The following is an 18,667-nucleotide window of genomic DNA, read 5'->3' as shown; positions in this document are numbered from 1 at the left end:
TAGTGAATTCAGGATGTCGCCAAAGGGCGAGTGCTGAAAGACGTCCGCGGCGGTGAACTCCATGATCGGAGCCCAATTGGGTTCGATCAGAAGGGGTGTGGAAGATCCGGAGTCCGGAAAGGAGTCGGGCACCTTGGAGTCACAGGCCTCACAAAGGACTAGGCTGGTATTCGGCTCGATCGCCGTAGAGATTGCAGCTTCCGGGGCGACGTCCAACCGTTCGTCCCCGATTGGCGCGGTCGGCTCCGAGCTAAGGGTCGGAGCGGACACCTGAGCGGCGCTCTGAGCGTTGTCCGGCGGCAGAGCTAGATCATGCCCGTCGTGACAGTGCGGTGCACTCGGCCGTGGCTCGAATCCGTCGAAGATCAAGTCCCCGCGGATGTCGGCCGTGTAGTTTAAGCTTCCAAATCCGACCTGATGGCCAGGGGCGTAGCTTTCGATCTGCTCCAGATGGCCAAGCGAATTGGCCCGCAGTGCGAAGCCGCCGAACACGAAGATCTGTCCGGGGAGAAAAGTCTCACCCTGGACCTCGTCATGGTTTATGATCGAAGAAGCCATCGAGCCTAAAGGTGACGACACAGAGGAACTCTCAATGAAAGCACCAATGTCGGTGTCAAAACCGGCGGGTCTCGGGTAGGGGGTCCCGAACTGTGCGTCTAGGCGGATGGTAACAGGAGACAAGGGACACGATGTTTTTACCTAGGTTTGGGCCCTCTCGATGGAGGTAAAACCCTACTCCTGCTTGATCAATATTGATGATATGGGTAGTACAAGAGTTGATCTACCACGAGATCAGAGAGGCTAAACCCTAGAAGCTAGCCTATGGTATGATTGTTGTTCGTCCTACGGACTAAAACTCTTCGGTTTATATAGACACCGGAGAGGGCTAGGGTTACATAGAGTCGGTTACATTGGAAGGAGATCTACATATCGTATTGCCAAGCTTGCCTTCCACGCCAAGGAAAGTCCTATCCGGACACAGGACGAAGTCTTCAATCTTGTATCTTCATAGTCCGGGAGTCCGGCCAAAGGTCATAGTCCGGCCATCCGGACACCCCCTAATCCAGGACTCCCTCACATATTATCAATGAATAAATCTTCATGATGTGTTCTTCATGCGATCTGATCTCCATGTGTGAGTAGTTTGGTAAGGTATGAGTTGAGGCAAAGGCCTTGCAACCCTCTGTATTTGTGGTGGGGATCAATGGATATATGGTATTTTATAGCCAAAGGATGTCATTGGAGGAGTCCCGAGGGCTCCAGAGGGCCCCACCATGCGGCCCAGAGGCGCATGGCCTACCCGCATGGTGCCCTGGTGCCCCCCTCTGTTCCATCTTTGGTCCTCCGGTCTTCTAATCTTCCAGAAATAATTCTCAAAAATCCCCATCCAATTTGGACAACTTTTATTTCTGCACAAAAATAACACCATGATAATTTTGCTGAAAACAACGTTAGTCCAGATTGTTCAAATGATGCAAACTGAAAGGCAAAACAATAACAAAAGTGTTTGAAAAGTAGATACGTTTGAGACGTATCATGCACCAGAAACACTCACATTTAGACATATCTCCCGCTCTTCAACTATATTAATCTGTGATTATGCTTCCACGAGAGCTTCAACCAGCCCTGTGCACTTGCAAGACATAAAGTTTTTTCTGACATCGTTGAAGGGGAACTAAAGGCAACAAGGTGGAAGGAAAAGGTATGGTCGCCATTCAGCCATCAGATTCACCGACAGGGATGAAAAGGTAGGCCATCTATCGCATCCATGATGTCCATGGAGGAACACACACTTTAGGCGCCATCCAAGGGCGGTGACGATGAGCTTGACTCAAATCGTCCTTAAACAGATCCTTGCTCACTCACCACGATGAAGCCACCACCATAATGGCCTCCAACGCAGCAACGAGGAAGGAGATAATCCATCTACAGCGAGCGCCGATGAGAACCAATCCTTCGATAGGCAGCACCACACCACCATCTTCAAGAGACCCACCACTGCTAGCCAGCTGACGCTGCTCGCACACACCCACATCACACCTCTCACCGGCACGACGCCAAGCTCGAAACACCATAGCTACTAGCCCTACTATGTTGGGCAGAGCACCGAGCAACTCCCCATCTCCTCTCCGTCCGCCACTTGACCGTGGACAATGCGTCTCCTTTATTCTCTTTACGTAATCACCAAAAGGCGCCTTTAAACGGCAGCCCAAGGAGGCCACGCAGTCAGACAACGCAGCCACTCGCAGTCACACGGCCACGTCGCACAAACTCCACGTCGGCATGTTGCACTATTACGCAAATAGCAGAGTCCTTTATTGCAAAAACACGCGACATCTGCCCCCTCCCCGTCTGCAATCTCGCCCTCGTGACCTCCGTCTCGCGTGCCCTCCCCTCCCTCCCCTCCCCCGTCGTGCGCGACCGGAGCTCGCCGCCCACCACCCCTGAATCCCAGCCCTAGACCAGCGGGTCTGCTGATTCTGGTGCGAGCGTTGGATCAGCTACCCACCGGCGGGCCATGGCGAGGTGGCGGCCGGCTATGCTGCTGGTAGCGGCGCTGGCGCTGGCGGCGGCCGCCGGGTGGCGGGCGGAGGCGCTCTCGGTGACCGTGACGGACACCGAGTGCATCCACGAGTTCGTGCCCTACGAGGGCGACTCCGTCTCGGGCAACTTCGTCGTCGTCGACCACGACATCTTCTGGAGCTCCGACCACCCCGGCATCGACCTCACGGTACGGCGCCCGGCCGATCCCCCCATCTCCTCTGGGCTACCTTCTAACTGCGCCTTTGATCTGGCTACGAAGGTCTGGATTTAGCTGGGTTTATGGGTTGTTTTACTTGGGATCTGGGGAATTGGATTGGCAATCGAGTGGGGATTGGGGCCTCCTCGTGGGATCTGCGGCTTGTGGGTGCGAAATACCTGCGGCGATCTGGTGATCTCAACTGATGTCGATCATTAACCTTTGTGATTTAGGTTGCTTTTGATGTTTAGCTGTAATTCGTTCCTGTTGTTGATTGGTCGTTTAGTCGATTCTGTTGTGCTCTGGCTCAAAGTCAGGATTTTTGGAGGAGATTTGGTGGATTGTTGCCCTTTTGTCATACGTTTGCCATAGTCATTCAGGCTGGATGGATTGCGTGTGGATACAGTTGCCTCACAAGATGCTAATTTATGTGTGGGTGGTCTATTATATGATTTGGTTATTTTTTTCACTGGAGAACACATTTTATTCATCCTTTCTCAATTATATTTCTGCATTCATCTATTTTGGAACGGAGGGAGTAGAAGTCAATGAACCTACCGTACTTTCCCAACAACAATACGTTTTCTTTACTTGAATCACAGTTAAAGGATCAGTTCTCAACTTATCTTCATTTAGAAGTAGCACCTGAACTATCTTTCACTGTTTAGAGGTATTATATGCTTGATAATTGATGTGTTTGTTTATCTACATGTAAAATGGTTGTCTTCTCTGGTTTCCTTTGCATTTGCATGCTTTGTTATCTGGTGTATAAAGGACAATAAGACTGACATCTGGATTTAATTGACAATTTGATTCAGTCAACCTGTTTATTTAGAATTTGCTTTCAACAAATGCAGACTCAAGTAGAGAACCCAGGCCGAACTGGTCAGCAAAACACTGAAATATTTTGCTACGGTGATTCAGTTTACTAAAGCAACAAAACAGTTGAACTCGGAAAAAATCACATCAGTGGAGAAGGCTTCAAAGGAGTTGCTTCCTGTCATGCTGGGATGTTGCATAAGCAGCGAACGTGGAAAAACCTCTTCCCAAAGTTTAAATGGTTAAATGACCTGTTTTGTAGTAGAGGGCAAAAATCAATTCTTAGCCATTATTGTCTAAAAGATCTAGAGATTAAAAGAAAATGTTGTCATATTGTCCTTGAGGTTTAAACTCTGCATATTAGAAGCCTGTTTGTGCATTACTATTAGCAGTGAGGAATTCCTAACAGTTCTCTTTGGAAGAAGAAACCAGTAAAAAATTTGGTTGGAACTCAGACGTGTATATTTTCCATCCTACTTGGTTGAGGATAACATAGTTCAAAAAAGCGCTAGGCGTTAATTGTGCGTTTTGCCACCGCCTTGCGCTTTACTGACCAAAGCGCATGCTTATGCGCAGTTATGCACAGATTAAGCGTAGTTATGCGCAATGCGTTTTGCCAACGCCTAGAGCCTAGGCGCGCTTAAGCGCTCGCTTAGGCGCGCCATTTTTAACTATGGAGGATAATGCTGAATGAATTGGTCTTGCAGTATTGCTAGTTAGCGTCATAGTTCAAAAAAGCGTTAGGCTTAATTGTGCGTTTTGCCACCGCCTTGCGCTTTACTGACCAAAGCGCATGCTTATGCGCAGTTACGCACAGATTAAGCATAGTTATGCGCAATGCGTTTTGCCAATGCCTAGAGCCTAGGCGTGCTTAAGCGCTCGCTTAGGCGTGCCTTTTTTAACTTTGGTTAGCGTAGGCATTTTGTAGATGATTGATGAGGCAAATTAAACATCAACTTGTTTTTGCTTCACCTTGATACTAGCATCAGCATATGAGCGCAATTGACTTCACTCCAGCTATATTAGATGGTTTAAGTTCATGTACTGAGAAAAATGGTGGTTTGTTTTACGCCAGTGCATATATTATTTGTTTCTGCTTATGACCAACAATGCTGTTGGCTACTGGAAAATATTGGAGTCCATTCTACTTAGTGTATTGCTACTGTGATTTTCTTACTTTGGCTGGGATGTGTCATTTTTGTTTCCCATGTGAAATTATTTATTTCTGAATAAAGTTGATCTATTTCAAAGACTTAACCACTCCCCTTTCCTTCATTTAGTTTGTTAGTATACATACTAGCAAAACTAATTTTGCACTGGTTGCATCTGTTATGTTCACTTGTGAAATATTGAATTGTAAGCCTGCATTTTATGTCAGTACTTAAGTATATTATTCCGTTCACTTAACAATCCATCAACTTCTTCTGATAGTCTCTAGTGCATTTTCCATCCATGTAGGTAACTTCACCAGGTGGTAACACTGTATATACGATGAAGGGAAAGTCTGGTGACAAATTTGACTTCAAAGCTCCAAGGGGTGGAATGTATAAGTTTTGCTTCCATAATCCATATGGGGCACCTGAAACTGTTTCTTTCTACATTCATGTTGGGCACATACCCAATGAGCACAATTTGGCGAAAGATGGTCAGTGTAGTGACTGTCCCTTGAGATTTTCAGCATCTGCCTATTTTTTTTTTAAATTGCGTGTATTGAGCAACAATCAGTTTGATTGGTTTATGTGATCTTAGGCTTGCTAGTTCATCAAGATATCTGTTTTCAACTTCTGATTCCTTCAGTTTTAACACTTTTTTGTTCCTGTTCCAGAGCACTTGGACCCTATCAATGTGAAAATTGCAGAGCTGAAGGAAGCACTGGAATCTGTCACTGCCGAGCAGAAGTACCTAAAAGCACGTGACGCTCGTCACCGACACAGTAAGCTTCATAAACTTTCTTCTGTAGATGTTATCATCTAGTGATTTTGGCCTTCTTGTATGGCCCTGTTAACCATGTATAGAGTACATAAATTTCCTGTGAGTTTACTCTGATCCACCCAATACTAGATTTTTTAAGCAAAGTATGATACTAAACTGAACGACAAGAGGCATGACGTCCGTTTGATGGCAGCCATGCCTCAGGGGCAGGGATGAACAAATGAAGGGGACTTATTTTTATAGAGGCAGTAGACTCCTAAAGATAAGATGGAGATAATTCCTAAAGCTAGCAACTAGTCAAAAGGTATCAACTAGTCAAAATGTGTCAACTAAATTCCTAAAGCTAGCAACTAGTCAAAAATACCCGAACTACTGAAGGAAATGCACTAGGACAGTTGGAACACTTACATGTCCACGGTTTCTTAAGTGGGGAGGCGGTGACTAATTTCCATTGGAGTTTATTAAGCTTCCTTTTCTCCAGTTATGCTCCCTTGTAGAATTAGCATATTTTCTTTTACCCACACCATAGCAGCGTGTTGTTCAATGGTGAATACTTGATCTTGAATAGGGAACAATATTCAAACTTATTTTTTGTTTAACCTGCATATCTCAGTTTTTTTTCTTTAGTTTGAAAACCACCAGAGTCAAATTAGATACCGAGAATAACAGGGGAATTATTGATATTTAACACATTCAAGCTGCCAAGGACACTGCTCATTATCCATTTATTGCTTTGCTGTCTTTACATTTATCCTATCTTCATATGATTTTTGTGATGACGGTGATGTTCATGGCCAACTGAATCCAGCAAACGAGAGCACCAGGAGGCGTGTCATGTTCTACACTATGGCGGAGTATGCGGCTTTCATGGCCGCCAGTGCGTTGCAAGTCGTTTACATCCGCCGCCTGTTCAGTAAAAACGTGGGGTACAACAGGGTCTAGGGCACCGTCTACTTCAAGGCATGGCAGCAGCAGGTGGCTCCAACAGGGAATGTTTTCTGTCATATTGTAGCTTTTCACCCCTTTTTCTTGGTGTTAGTCTAAAAATACTCTTTAATTTATATCACCATGTACCTTTAGCAGCAACTATCGTGAAATGTGAAGGGCACTTGTGGGACATAGATACATAATTAATCCTCAGAGTCTTCATCATATTGAAAGGGGAAAAAAGGGTGTCGAGAGTATCGATGATGTGCTATGAAGTTTGTAAATCCTGGTACAAAGTTCTTGTTCTCTCTTTTATTCTATCACGTCTTGGTCCAGATGCAGGGAATGGGTTAATGGCTTGCAATGAAACTGCGATGATCTAGCTGAGCCTCATGGGGGTGTGATTTTTGTGTCCAGGATGCCGAAAAGCTTGGTAATATCATGGATGGTACTAGGTATGGCGGAAAAGTTTGATGTAAACTCTGTTTACAGTGTCAAAATTTCCTGGGTATTTATTGCTCCTCTTTTGTGAAGGGTTACACTACATGCAAATGCAACTTTGCAAGACAGGAGGACAGTGTTGTTTGTAAAACAGTTAACACGCTAATGGTTAGAAATCCAATGACAGTAACAAGTATTGTGAACCCATTTGTTTTGTACAAAAGGAGAAATGAAGTAATCTGCTAGCGCTAAAATCATAACGCCAGAAAGGCCAAGACAAATTCTTGGAATTTGACGCATGTCTAGCAAACTAAACGGCGAAAAGTGTGCAAACCACAAAGTTGTAGCAGTCACATACATGTTCGGTTCTATTATATTGTAGCTGAAGACGAAGATTTACAGCAGCTGTGGGTTCTATATACATGTATTTACCAAATAAATACTTCACAATCTTCAGTACAGTAGACCTGTTTCTTCAGTACATTCACATTAGAGAAAGAAGATTCATCCCTGGCTTTGGATGTGGCATGGGTTCTGTAAACTTGCAGGCCTTTGTATGATCATATTGCTTGCTCTTCCTTCTATCACACTCTTGGCCATTGGGGGCTGACTACCTACAGAGTTGGAACAATAACCAGGCAAAACAATGAGGATGTAATTTCATTTGACTAGTTTCCAGAGATTCAATGATTGCTGCTACGAACCTCTAACGTACTGAAAACTAACTGCATCCGACTTGCTACTAGCGATGGCTCCTCCGAACTGCCTGTCACAGCCATCTGTTCCAGCTGCAATGTTTTCACTGGTAGCCTGCGTCGAAGTTTCGTCCGCGTTGGATTTGATCAGTAGCAAGTACTACCTCTGCCCCTTAATATAAGACGTTTTCGCAGTTCAAATTGAACTGCAAAAACATCTTATATTAAGGGACAGAGGGAGTGGTATATAATATAGGATATTATGGGATAAAAAAGAAGAAAACGTCGACAGATAAAACATTCTTACCATGCCATGCCCTTGGTGTAGTAAGCGTTTGCTATCAGGGCACAAAATCCTTTCCACTGATGCAAGACGTCCGCCGACACCGGTGGGGTGGTAGACCACCTGATGACCGTCGGCTGTGGCGTGCATAGGATTGTAATGAACACTATACTGAGCCACAGAATGCACTCCTTTACCTGAAAAAATCATCGTTAAGACTTTAGACGAATGGAAACGAAACGCCTGAAGATCTCGTCAAGGGTGTTGGCACAACGAACATGTCCTCTACGGGGCTATAGGATACCATATACCAAACTTCATATCTTGCCAGTGTGACTTATCGGACTTATCTACCGACAGTCGTTAACAGATTCAGAAGAAAGTAAAGACGTGGTGACGGAATGGATCAAAGCAAGCTCATTGGTTTGAGTGTAAAACTGTGAATACTACAGAGCAGAGTATAGTTGCAATGCAAGATATATGAAGATAAAAGATATTATAGTTGTAAACAGAAGCAGACTAATTTATAGTATATTTGAACATGCTAACCTCAAAAGAACGGACTTTGAAGCTCAAGCTTGTTCCTCCAAAGGATTGCAGGCCTTCGATCTTGACACCAGAATTTTTTATATCCATAAGTTCCTTTCTAAGCCCCTCTTCTGTACAGCCTAGGGCATATGCTTGCACTCCAGCACTAACAAACCCCTGCTAACATTAAAAGGCGACATAATGATTACAGACAGAAGGTATGTCAAGAACACCAGTGAAGAATCTCAACAAGAAGCAATACCTTTATGTTATCTCCACCTCCTCGATCAATGACGTTCTTATACTGCTTGAATAGGCTGGTCGCTATATTGCGCGATGAGCGGAAGTCCTCATCTGACGAAGCATTAACATGAAACCGATGCTGCACACAACACAATGGTTCACATATAAACAAACGGTGATTGAGAATTCAACACATGGGAGGTCCGTGGAAAAGCATACCGTACCAGCCAGTGCCTTGTAGTTCTCTCATTTAAGCTTCTCTGAAGATAATGACTGACTCTGGTAAAGTTAACTCTCAAGCTAGAAACAATGTGTGGCTTCTGTACATGATGGTCTTCGACGGAACTACAAATTGTGTTGCAACCCAATAAATTGCTACACGAACCAGCGGTGTTTTTCGGGAACGGTTTCAGCTCTTGGTAAGCACCGGGCCTGACGAACAGAATGGGTCCGTGTAGCGTCGGCATGGCTGGACACTCATCAAGCTGCGGCAAGCAGCTCGCGCATTTCTCCAGCAACAGGAGAAGATTTCAGAAGCCGCGGGTAACTCAAATCTACAATAGAGAATGATTTGATCAGCCAAGAGACAAGAACTCAGGGCTCCAAAACTATTATATCTTCCTAGGAAATTGCAACAGAAAACTGCCGGTGCTGTACTACCCACAAAGATCCTCTCTATTTCTTCCAACACACACTGAATTTGAAGCTCAAAACTTACAAGCTACTAGAACACTCCACAGACTACGCCATCATTTTATTTTTGAGATTTCCATGTTGATTACATCAGTGCGCCATACTAGGATATGCATAATCAAGATGGACAGCATGCATCAAGTTGTATAAATCAGTAGCTCATGAATGGCCCACGCCCAAATTCGGCCATTTCCCGACCGCCGACAACCGAACCGAGTGAAAATCTTGGAAGGGACACGAAACTGGAGATTCTTCCAGACCAGAAATCCCAACCCCAAACAGCCAAAATACTCCACATGCCGGATCGGACAGATACAGATAATCGACCCGTTCAACCGGAACCAGCTCAAAAGACAGAGAACCAAAGGGGGTGGAGAAGAACAATCAGTACCGCCGGAGGAGGCGGGGGGCGGGGCGGCCGGAAGAAGCTGAATGAGAATCCGCAGGAAGACGGCGAAGGGGAATGTGTGGTGAGGAGGTGAAAATAGAAACACCGTGGAGGGTTTACTGGTTAAAAAGAAGCGGCGACGGAAATGCTGTGGAGAAGGGAGGGGAAATTCAGGGGCCACGATAAAAAATGACTGGCGAGCCGAGCGGCGACGTGGACCCCGTGGAGAGCAGCCCATCGCTCTCGATGAATCTGTTTTTAGTCGTGGCCCGTTTGTAGCCCAGGAGATGCTATTTGTTGGTCGACGAATAAATCCGTTTGGATGTTCTCAGCAAAAAAAAAAAAAACTCCGTTTGCATTTTTTTATCCTGATAAGTGTCACACGTGTGGCACGAAGCAATGTCAGTCTGACGTTGTTTTTAGTTGCCCGAGGATGCCAATTTTAGTTGTGAAACATGACAACTTTCTATTTGGATGGTAAGCTTTAGTTTTTGGACGGTGTTACTTCATGCCACATATGTGACACTTATCATTTGTTTTTTTAGGGTATAACTGAAATTTATTGATCGTAGTCCACATGAAGTGGTATAAAAGGGGATCATGGATGGATCAACCAAAGGTGCCGCCCCTGATCAAGAGAGTTTGAAAACTTATCTAACCAATCTGCATCAGTGTTTGATTCATAAACTTTAAAAATAAACTTGCGATTAACTAAACTAGCTCGTTGCTTTATGTTTGTTTACATCTAAAATAAAAGATTGAGCACACCATAGACAATACATGATCATATTTTCTGTACTAGCGTCTTTATTTTTGCAATGCTTTTATTCGAAATGAGGCAAAAGATAAGAGAGTTGTCCGGTTAATTAGAGAAAAACTGGGTAAAAACTTAAATTACAAACCCCATATGGGACACTCATTGATGACTCTTTTTCCAAAAGGGACGCTCTATTACTTAAAAGATTTAAGCATTACACGTGGTCTCTGCATAACTTAGATGCACATAGCCAAACAAGGTCCTCTTACACAAACAAAAAATAAAAAAACCAAAATACAAAGAAACATGAATAGTCCTATAACGCCTAGAGCGGAGGGGGCCACTCCTAAGATCATGCTACCACCTATGTTGGATAAAAGTATCCCTCGTCGTTACCTCCAATCGTGTACACACATTCGTAAATAGGTCTCGATTCTCCAGGCGTTGTAGAGAAGACCATAAACGAAGAGTCTTGATAATCTGTAGATAACCTGCATTAGAGAAGTACTTTTATCGTTGAAAACCTTACCATCTCTACATAGCCAGCGACCAAATAAAGCAAGCGCTCCTACCATGAGAAGAGTTCTAAACCAGTTGCCAAACATTAGCAACACTACAAGCAGGCTCGACCCATAGGCCGGGCAAACGGGGCGCTCGCCCTGAGCCCCGAAAGATAGGGCCCCAGCCCAGGTAGCATTCCTTCTGCAGTACGTAACAAGCCCAAGAAATAAGCGAGAAAACAGAGAGCCCATTCAGCCGTGAGCAAAAACCATTGTTAATCTTTCTCATTACGAATACGGGGGCGTTTCCCTCTCGCTAGGGTTCCATTTTCCTCTCGACGCCGCCGGCGATCGTTGAGATCTATCATCCTCCTCCTCCGTTGTGCTGAGCCTCCGTTCTCGGGCCGATCTCGGGGCAGCACTAGACTACTTCTCGGCCTTGGTTCGGTCTTGCCACTCGGGGAGGTAGGTTTTCTTTCCTCCCGACGGCTCCAAGCCTGGGAGATCGATCTGTTCTTTCTGTCGACACACCCATGGCGAACCGCAGAGATGCTCAAGCCTCGGGGGACAAAGGGAAGGCAAAACTGGAGGAGCTAATGAAGGAGTTGGCCCTTAAGGAAGATGACCTTGATGATGTGGTTTTCGATGATGATGATGCCCCGACGGAGGAAGAACTCCGTTGGATGATCTTGGTCAGAGTTCATATGGACAAGGAGTTTAGCACCTGCTGGTTTTTCCGCAACATGAGGACGGCCTGGGACCTTGCTAGGCCGGTCAAAATGAAAACCCTAGAGGAGAATCTCTTCCAGATGCAGTTTGATTGTTTGGGTGATTGGGAGAGAGTTACCCAAGGGGGGCCGTGGCACTTTCGAGGCAAACGGGTGATCATCGCCCCATATGATGGTTACACAAAGGCTTCATCAATCGAGCTCTTCACGTTTGAGATTTGGGCATGCATCATCGACCTTCCTATTGCCTTCCATGGAAAAGTGAAGGCACTGGCTACTAAAATTGGTGAGTTTCTAGACTCGGAGCCGTCTTCTTTTGATTTTGAGGGAAACTTTTACAGGGTTAGGGTTCGGCTGGACATGAGAAACCCTTTGAAGAAAGTGATATCGCTGATCCGTGGAGGAGAGAGGGAGTTCTTTGCTGTCAAGTATGAACGCCTTCCCGATTGGTGCCAGGTTTGTGGTATGATGGGCCATGAGTTTAAGGAACATGGGAACGGGGTTCATCCTCCCTCGGCTTTGGTATTCAAAAATCCGCGAGCTCCAGCGACTACCGCATGGGGCACCCGGCGCCGCAACAGAAGTCAGAAATCCAAGTCCCAGGGTATGCGCACTAGAGATAACATGGACAAGGAGAAGGATGACCTGCAGGAGCAGCAAAACATGGACATGGAGCTATCTGAAGCAAACCGCAAGCGTCCGTCAGAGCAGGTTGTAGGCACAACTCCCACATCTAGCACTTCGGGGCTAGAGCTGGTGTTAGTAGCCAAGACAGGCGGGGGATCAATCCCAGCAAGCCCACCACCCAAACAAGATCCCAAGCGGTCCAAGACTACTAAACTGAATGAGAAGCAGGGCAACGTAGGATTGAAGAAGATCGTCCCAGGAGGGAAAACATTGATGCGATATCGACAGCCTCCATGCTGGAGGACCACCGGGCACAATGAATCTCTTATGCTGGCATTGTCGCGGGATAGGCAACGCCCCGACGATTCAAGAGCTACGCGAACTCGCAATAAAGTTTTCCCCTAGTGTACTATGTATCTTGGAAACCCAAATTAGTGGTGCGAGAGTTGACAGCTTAAAAAGTACTCTAGGTTTTGATAATTGTTTTTCTGTTGACTCCTACGGTAGGAGCGGAGGCTTAGCAATGTACTGGAATAATGAAATAAAAGTTGAGAATTTGGGTTACTCATAGTATCACATAGATATGAAAATTTCAGAGCTTGGTGGTGACCCCTGGAGGCTCTCATGTTTCTATGGTGAAGCACAGACTCACCTACGGCAAAGGACATGGGATACCATGAAGAACTTAGTAGCCCTCCATGACATGCCGTGGGCATGCATGGGTGATTTAAATGAAGTATTGCGATATGATGAACATGATGGTATTGGTGTGAGGAGCCAGACGCAAATGCAAGGGTTCCGGGATGCAGTGGACGTGTGTGGCCTTATTGATCTAGGCTCCCAAGGCTGGAAGTGGACTTTTGAAAAGAAAGTTGCTGGTGGATCCTTCACAAGGGTCAGACTTGATAGGGCGCTGGGCACGGGGGAGTGGTGTGCGCAATTTCCCTTAGCTATGGTGGAGCATCTTACCGCGGCTACCTCTGAGCACTCGTCGATTTTGATGAAACTATGCCCTCCGGGAGGGAGGAAAGATGACAAAATATTCAGGTACGAGTGTATGTGGGATACACACCCTGACTTGACACCCACCATTCATAGTGCATGGGAGGCAAATGGCCCCAATCTCATGGCAGCAGAAGTGAGAGCCGACTTGGCATCTCTATCTGTTAACCTAGGTGCCTGGAGCAAGTCCACCTTTGGGTCTGTAAAAGCAGAGATTAGAGGCTCAAAAAGGAGTTGGATAGGCTGAGGAACGACCCTCTCAGATTAGGGCTGACCCACACCGAGATTAAAACTAGTGACAAATTGATAGAATTATACCCGCGTGAGGATCTCATGTGGCGTCAAAGATCTCGTGTGGAATGGTTGTCTGCGGGCGACCGTAACACACACTTTTTCCACTTGAGAGCTTTGACCAGGAGGTAAAAAAACTTAATTAAAGCACTGCAGAAACAAGACGGACAGCTGATGGAGGACCTTACAGAGATGCAAGTGTTAGCGATGGAATATTATAAAAACCTATACTGCTCGGAGGGAGTAGACGACATGGATGAGGGGCTCCAACACGTTCCAGTGAAGGTGACGACGGCCATGAACGAGCAACTATTGGCCCCTGAGGGAGTCCTGGACTAGGGGGTGTCCGGATAGCCGAACTATCATCATCGGCCGGACTCCAAGACTATGAAGATACAAGATTGAAGACTTCGTCCCGTGTCCGGATGGGACTTTCCTTGGCGTGGAAGGCAAGCTTGGCGATACGGATATGTAGATCTCCTACCATTGTAACTGACTTTGTGTAACCCTAGCCCTCTCCGGTGTCTATATAAACCGGATGGTTTTAGTCCGTAGGACAACAACGATAACAACAATCATACCATAGGCTAGCTTCTAGGGTTTAGCCTCCTTGATCTCGTGGTAGATCTACTCTTGTAACATCCACATCATCAATATCAATCAAGCAGGACGTAGGGTTTTACCTCCATCAAGAGGGCCCGAACCTGGGTAAAACATCGTGTCCCTTGTCTCCTGTTACCATCCGCCTAGACGCACAGTTCGGGACCCCCTACCCGAGATCTGCCGGTTTTGACACCGACATTGGTGCTTTCATTGAGAGTTCCTCTGTGTCATCACCGATAGGCTCGATGGCTCCTTCGATCATCAACAATGACGCGGTCCAGGGTGAGACTTTTCTCCCCGGACAGATCTTTGTATTCGGCGGCTTTGCACTGCGGGCCAATTCGGTTGGACATCTGGAGCAGATCGAAAGCTACGCCCCTGGCCGTCAGGTCATATTTGGAAGTCTAAACTTCACGGCTGACATCCGCGGAGACTTGATCTTCAATGGATTCAAGCCACAGCCAAGCGTGCCGCACTGTCACGATGGGCATGATTTAGCTCTACTGCCGGACAGTGCCCTGGAGGCCGCACACGAGTCCGCTCCGACCTCCGATTCGGAGCCGGCTGTGCAGATCGAGGACGGGTGGTTAGACACCGCCTCGGGGGCCGCAACCTCTACGGCGATAGAGCCGAATACTGACTTTGTCCCTTCTGAAGCTCGTGGCTCCAAGGTGCCGGACTCCTTGCCAGACTCCGAACCTCCCGCGCCCCCACCAATCGAATCCGATTGGGCACCGATCATGGAGTTCGCCGCTGCGGACATCTTTCAACACTCACCTTTTGGCGACGTTTTGAGCTTGCTAAAATACCTCTCGTTATCAGAAGAGCCCTGGCAAGACTGCGGTCAGGATGGTTGGGATGCGGACGACGAAGAAATTCAAGACCCACCCACCACCCACTTAGTAGCCGCTGTCGATGATTTAACCGACATGCTAGACTTCGACTCCGACGACATCGACGGTATGGACGATGATGCCGGAGACGACTATGAACCAGCGCCTAGTGGGCACTGGAAAGCCACCTCGTCATACGACATATACATGGTGGATATCCCAAAGGATGGGAATGGCGAAGGAACAGCGGAGGAAGACCCCTCCAAGAAACAGCCCAAGCGCCGGCGTCAGCGGCGTCGCTCTAAATCCCGCCACAGCAAGAATGGCGATTCCGGCACCAGAGATAATAATACCCCAGACAGTGCAGAAGACAACCCCCTCCATCAAGATTCAGCACAGGAGGACGGGGATGCCAGCCCTCACAAGAGGGCGGCAGACGAAGAGGTAGAGGAAGATATTTACATGCCTCCCTCTGGAGACGAGGCAAGCCTCGACGACGACGAATTTGTCGTGCCTGAGGATCCCGTCGAACAAGAGCGTTTCAAACGCAGGCTTATGGCCATGGCAAATAGCCTCAAGAAAAAGCAGCAACAGCTTAGAGCTGATCAGGATCTGCTAGCCGACAGATGGACGGAAGTCCTGGCGGCCGAAGAGCATGAGCTCGAACGCCCCTCCAAAAGCTACCCCAAACGCAAGTTGCTCCCCCGATTAGAGGAGGAGGCATATAAACCTGCATCACCAGAGCACAATACGGCTGACCGGCCACCTCGTGGCCGCAACAGAGAGGCCTATAGGCCCTTCACTATAACCGTACCCCGACACCGCTCGAACAGCACAAGGCCACAGGGGAATGCTCCGGACTTGCGAGATATATTGGAGGATAAGGCAAGACAATCAAGATCGATCTACGGATCGCGTGGGCGCCCCATAATACGTGACGACAACCGTCGTGCCGGACACAGTAAGTCCGGCCGGGCCGAACACAATAGACAAAGCTCGTTGGAGCTTCGTCGCGATATAGCCCAATACAGAGACGCCGCACACCCACTATGCTTCACAGACGAAGTAATGGATCATCAAATCCCCGAAGGGTTTAAACCCGTGAATATCGAATCCTATGACGGCACAACAGACCCCGCGGTTTGGATCGAAGACTATCTCCTTCATATCCACATGGCCCGCGGTGACGATCTTCATGCCATCAAATACCTCCCACTCAAGCTTAAACAAGCTTAAAGGACCAGCTCGGCATTGGCTTAACAGCTTGCCAGTAGAATCAATTGGATGTTGGGAGGACCTGGAAGCCGCATTCTTTGATAACTTCTAGGGAACGTATGTGCGACCACCAGACACTGATGACCTAAGCCACATAATTCAGCAGCCAGACGAATCGGCCAGACAATTCTGGACACGGTTCTTAACTAAGAAAAATCAAATCGTCGACTATCCGGATGCGGAGGCCCTAGCAGCCTTCAAACATAACATCCGCGACGAGTGGCTTGCCCGGCACCTGGGACAGGAAAAGCCGAAATCCATGGCAGCCCTCACATCACTCATGACCCGCTTTTGTGCGGGAGAGGACAACTGGCTAGCTCGCAGCAACAACCTTAGCAAAAATTCCGGCAGTCCGGATACCAAGGATCACAATGGCAGGTCACGTCGCAACAAGAATAAACGCCACATTAACGGCGACAATAATGAGGATACGGCAGTCAACGCCGGATTCAGAGGCTCGAAAACCGGTCAGCGGAAGAAGCCATTCAAAAGAACCACTACGGGTCCGTCCAATTTGGACCGAATACTCGATCGCTCGTGCCAGATACATGGCACCCCCGAAAAGCTAGCCAATCACACCAACAGGGACTGTTGGGTATTCAAGCAGGCAGGCAAGCTAATCGCCGAAAACAATGACAAGGGGCTGCATAGCGATGACGAAGAAGGGACCCGACCGCCGAACAACAGAGGACAGAAGGGTTTTCCCCCACAAGTGCGGACGATGAATATGATATACGCAACCCACATACCCAAGAGGGAGCGGAAGCGTGCACTCAGGGACGTATACGCGATGGAGCCAGTCGCCCCGAAGTTCAACCCATGGTCCTCTTGCCCGATCACTTTTGATCGAAGGGACCACCCCACCAGCATCCGCCACGGTGGATTCGCCGCATTGGTTTTAGACCCAATCGTCGATGGATTTCACCTCACCAGAGTCCTGATGGACGGCAGCAGCAGCCTGAACCTGCTTTATCAGGACACAGTGCGCAAGATGGGCATAGACCCCTCAAGGATTAAACCCACAAAAACGACCTTCAAAGGTGTCATACCAGGTGTAGAGGCCAATTGTACGGGCTCAGTCACACTGGAAGTGGTCTTCGGATCCCCGGATAACTTCCGAAGCGAGGAGTTAATCTTCGACATAGTTCCGTTCTGCAGCGGCTATCATGCTCTGCTCGGACGGACCGCGTTTGCAAAGTTCAACGCGGTGCCGCACTACGCATACCTCAAGCTCAAAATGCCAGGCCCTCGAGGAGTCATCACCGTCAACGGAAACACCGAGCTCTCCCACCGAACGGAGGAACATACAGCGGCTCTCGCCGCAGAAGTATAATGCAGCCTCTTAAGGCAATTCCCGAGTCCGGCCGTTAAGCGACTGGACACTGCCAAACGCGCCCGAAGTAACCTACAACAAGACCACCTGGCGCATTCCGAGCACGCGTAGCAATGCGACCCCAACCCCAGCCCTCGCAAGATCGCAAGACTGGTCCTTCGCGTACATCATTACGCTCTAGAGATACCATGGGCATAGGGGAAGGGGCACGACCATGACAGGCCCAGAGTGCGGCTCAACCACATCAGGGGCTCCTAAGTGTGTCATTTCTTTTTTTCCTTTTTTTCTCTTACCCACAGGACTATGTTTACCAGAGGCCCTGTCCGGCAGTAGGCCGGCCGAACTCACGATGCAACAGCCAGGGAAGGAGAAAGGCTGCAACGAATATCCAGGTGGTCTCCCTTACGAGCATTTAATCTGTTTTATACACCACTCCGCAGCCTACCCCTGGAGGGGGACATGTTTAACAGTCCCGTCCCTTGCTTATCGCACTATTTGTATCGTTCTGCATTCATAGCAGTACTTCTTGAATAAAACAATGCAGCACCTTTTTGCTTATAATTGCATTTCTTTCTTATACATATGTTCATTTACTACATGTTGCATCCGTACACTTTGGTACGGCTAAAAACACTAGGGGCTTATGTTCCCCACATCATGGTGTGATAAGTCCGAACACTTTCACAAGTGCGGCACTCTGAACTTATAGCATTATATGCATCAGCTCCGAATCATGTCTTGGGTCAATAGTTGGGTTTGCCCGGCTCCCATGTTTTGGTACCTTATGTTCCGTTGTATCGGCTAAGGTAGCACTGGGAGAACCACTGCGATTGTGCCCCAGTTGAGCTGGGTTAACGCCTCAGTGGAGAAAGCTAAAACTGACCATCATGATGAGGCGAGAGCCGGTCGCTGTTCGAGAGGTTTTTTCGAGTCCCTAAAGACTTATGCCGCTTAGAGCGAGGAACCGGCTTTGTCCAGCCCAGGCGTGGATAGCGCCCCGAATTCGGCCTTCCTAACACTAGGGGCTTC

The 18,667-nt window shown here is 47.6% G+C and overlaps 2 protein-coding genes across 3 annotated transcripts; one reads left to right on the top strand and one right to left on the bottom strand.

Annotated features, from left to right (window-relative positions):
* The first annotated feature begins 2,347 nt into the window (after nt 1–2,347).
* Nucleotides 2,348–6,753, top strand: LOC119311783 (transmembrane emp24 domain-containing protein p24beta3-like). Its single transcript, XM_037587484.1, has 4 exons — nt 2,348–2,731; nt 5,018–5,204; nt 5,385–5,492; nt 6,300–6,753. The coding sequence occupies exons 1-4, from the start codon at nt 2,519–2,521 to the stop codon at nt 6,431–6,433; spliced, it is 642 nt and encodes a 213-aa protein (XP_037443381.1). The 5' UTR covers nt 2,348–2,518; the 3' UTR covers nt 6,434–6,753.
* Nucleotides 6,754–7,140: 387 nt separating this feature from the next.
* On the bottom strand, nt 7,141–9,825 carry LOC119311781. Of its 2 annotated transcripts, XM_037587482.1 has the most exons (7): nt 9,693–9,825; nt 8,833–9,162; nt 8,628–8,747; nt 8,387–8,542; nt 7,862–8,034; nt 7,564–7,669; nt 7,141–7,473 (listed from the first exon to the last, which is right to left on the bottom strand). In XM_037587482.1, exons 2-7 carry the CDS (start codon nt 9,073–9,075, stop codon nt 7,444–7,446), a joined length of 828 nt encoding a protein of 275 aa, XP_037443379.1. In that variant the 5' UTR covers nt 9,076–9,162; nt 9,693–9,825; the 3' UTR covers nt 7,141–7,443. The 2 variants fall into 2 exon arrangements, with proteins under 2 accessions (XP_037443379.1, XP_037443380.1); XM_037587483.1 differs by lacking the exon at nt 7,141–7,473 and having other exon boundaries at nt 7,634–7,760.
* Nucleotides 9,826–18,667: the final 8,842 nt, after the last annotated feature.

The sequence above is a fragment of the Triticum dicoccoides genome, chromosome 5B (assembly GCF_002162155.2).
Source record: "Triticum dicoccoides isolate Atlit2015 ecotype Zavitan chromosome 5B, WEW_v2.0, whole genome shotgun sequence".
Taxonomy (NCBI): Eukaryota; Viridiplantae; Streptophyta; class Magnoliopsida; order Poales; family Poaceae; genus Triticum; species Triticum dicoccoides.
The sequence above is the reverse complement of the archived record's forward strand: the minus strand, read 5'-3'. Positions and strand labels throughout refer to the sequence as shown.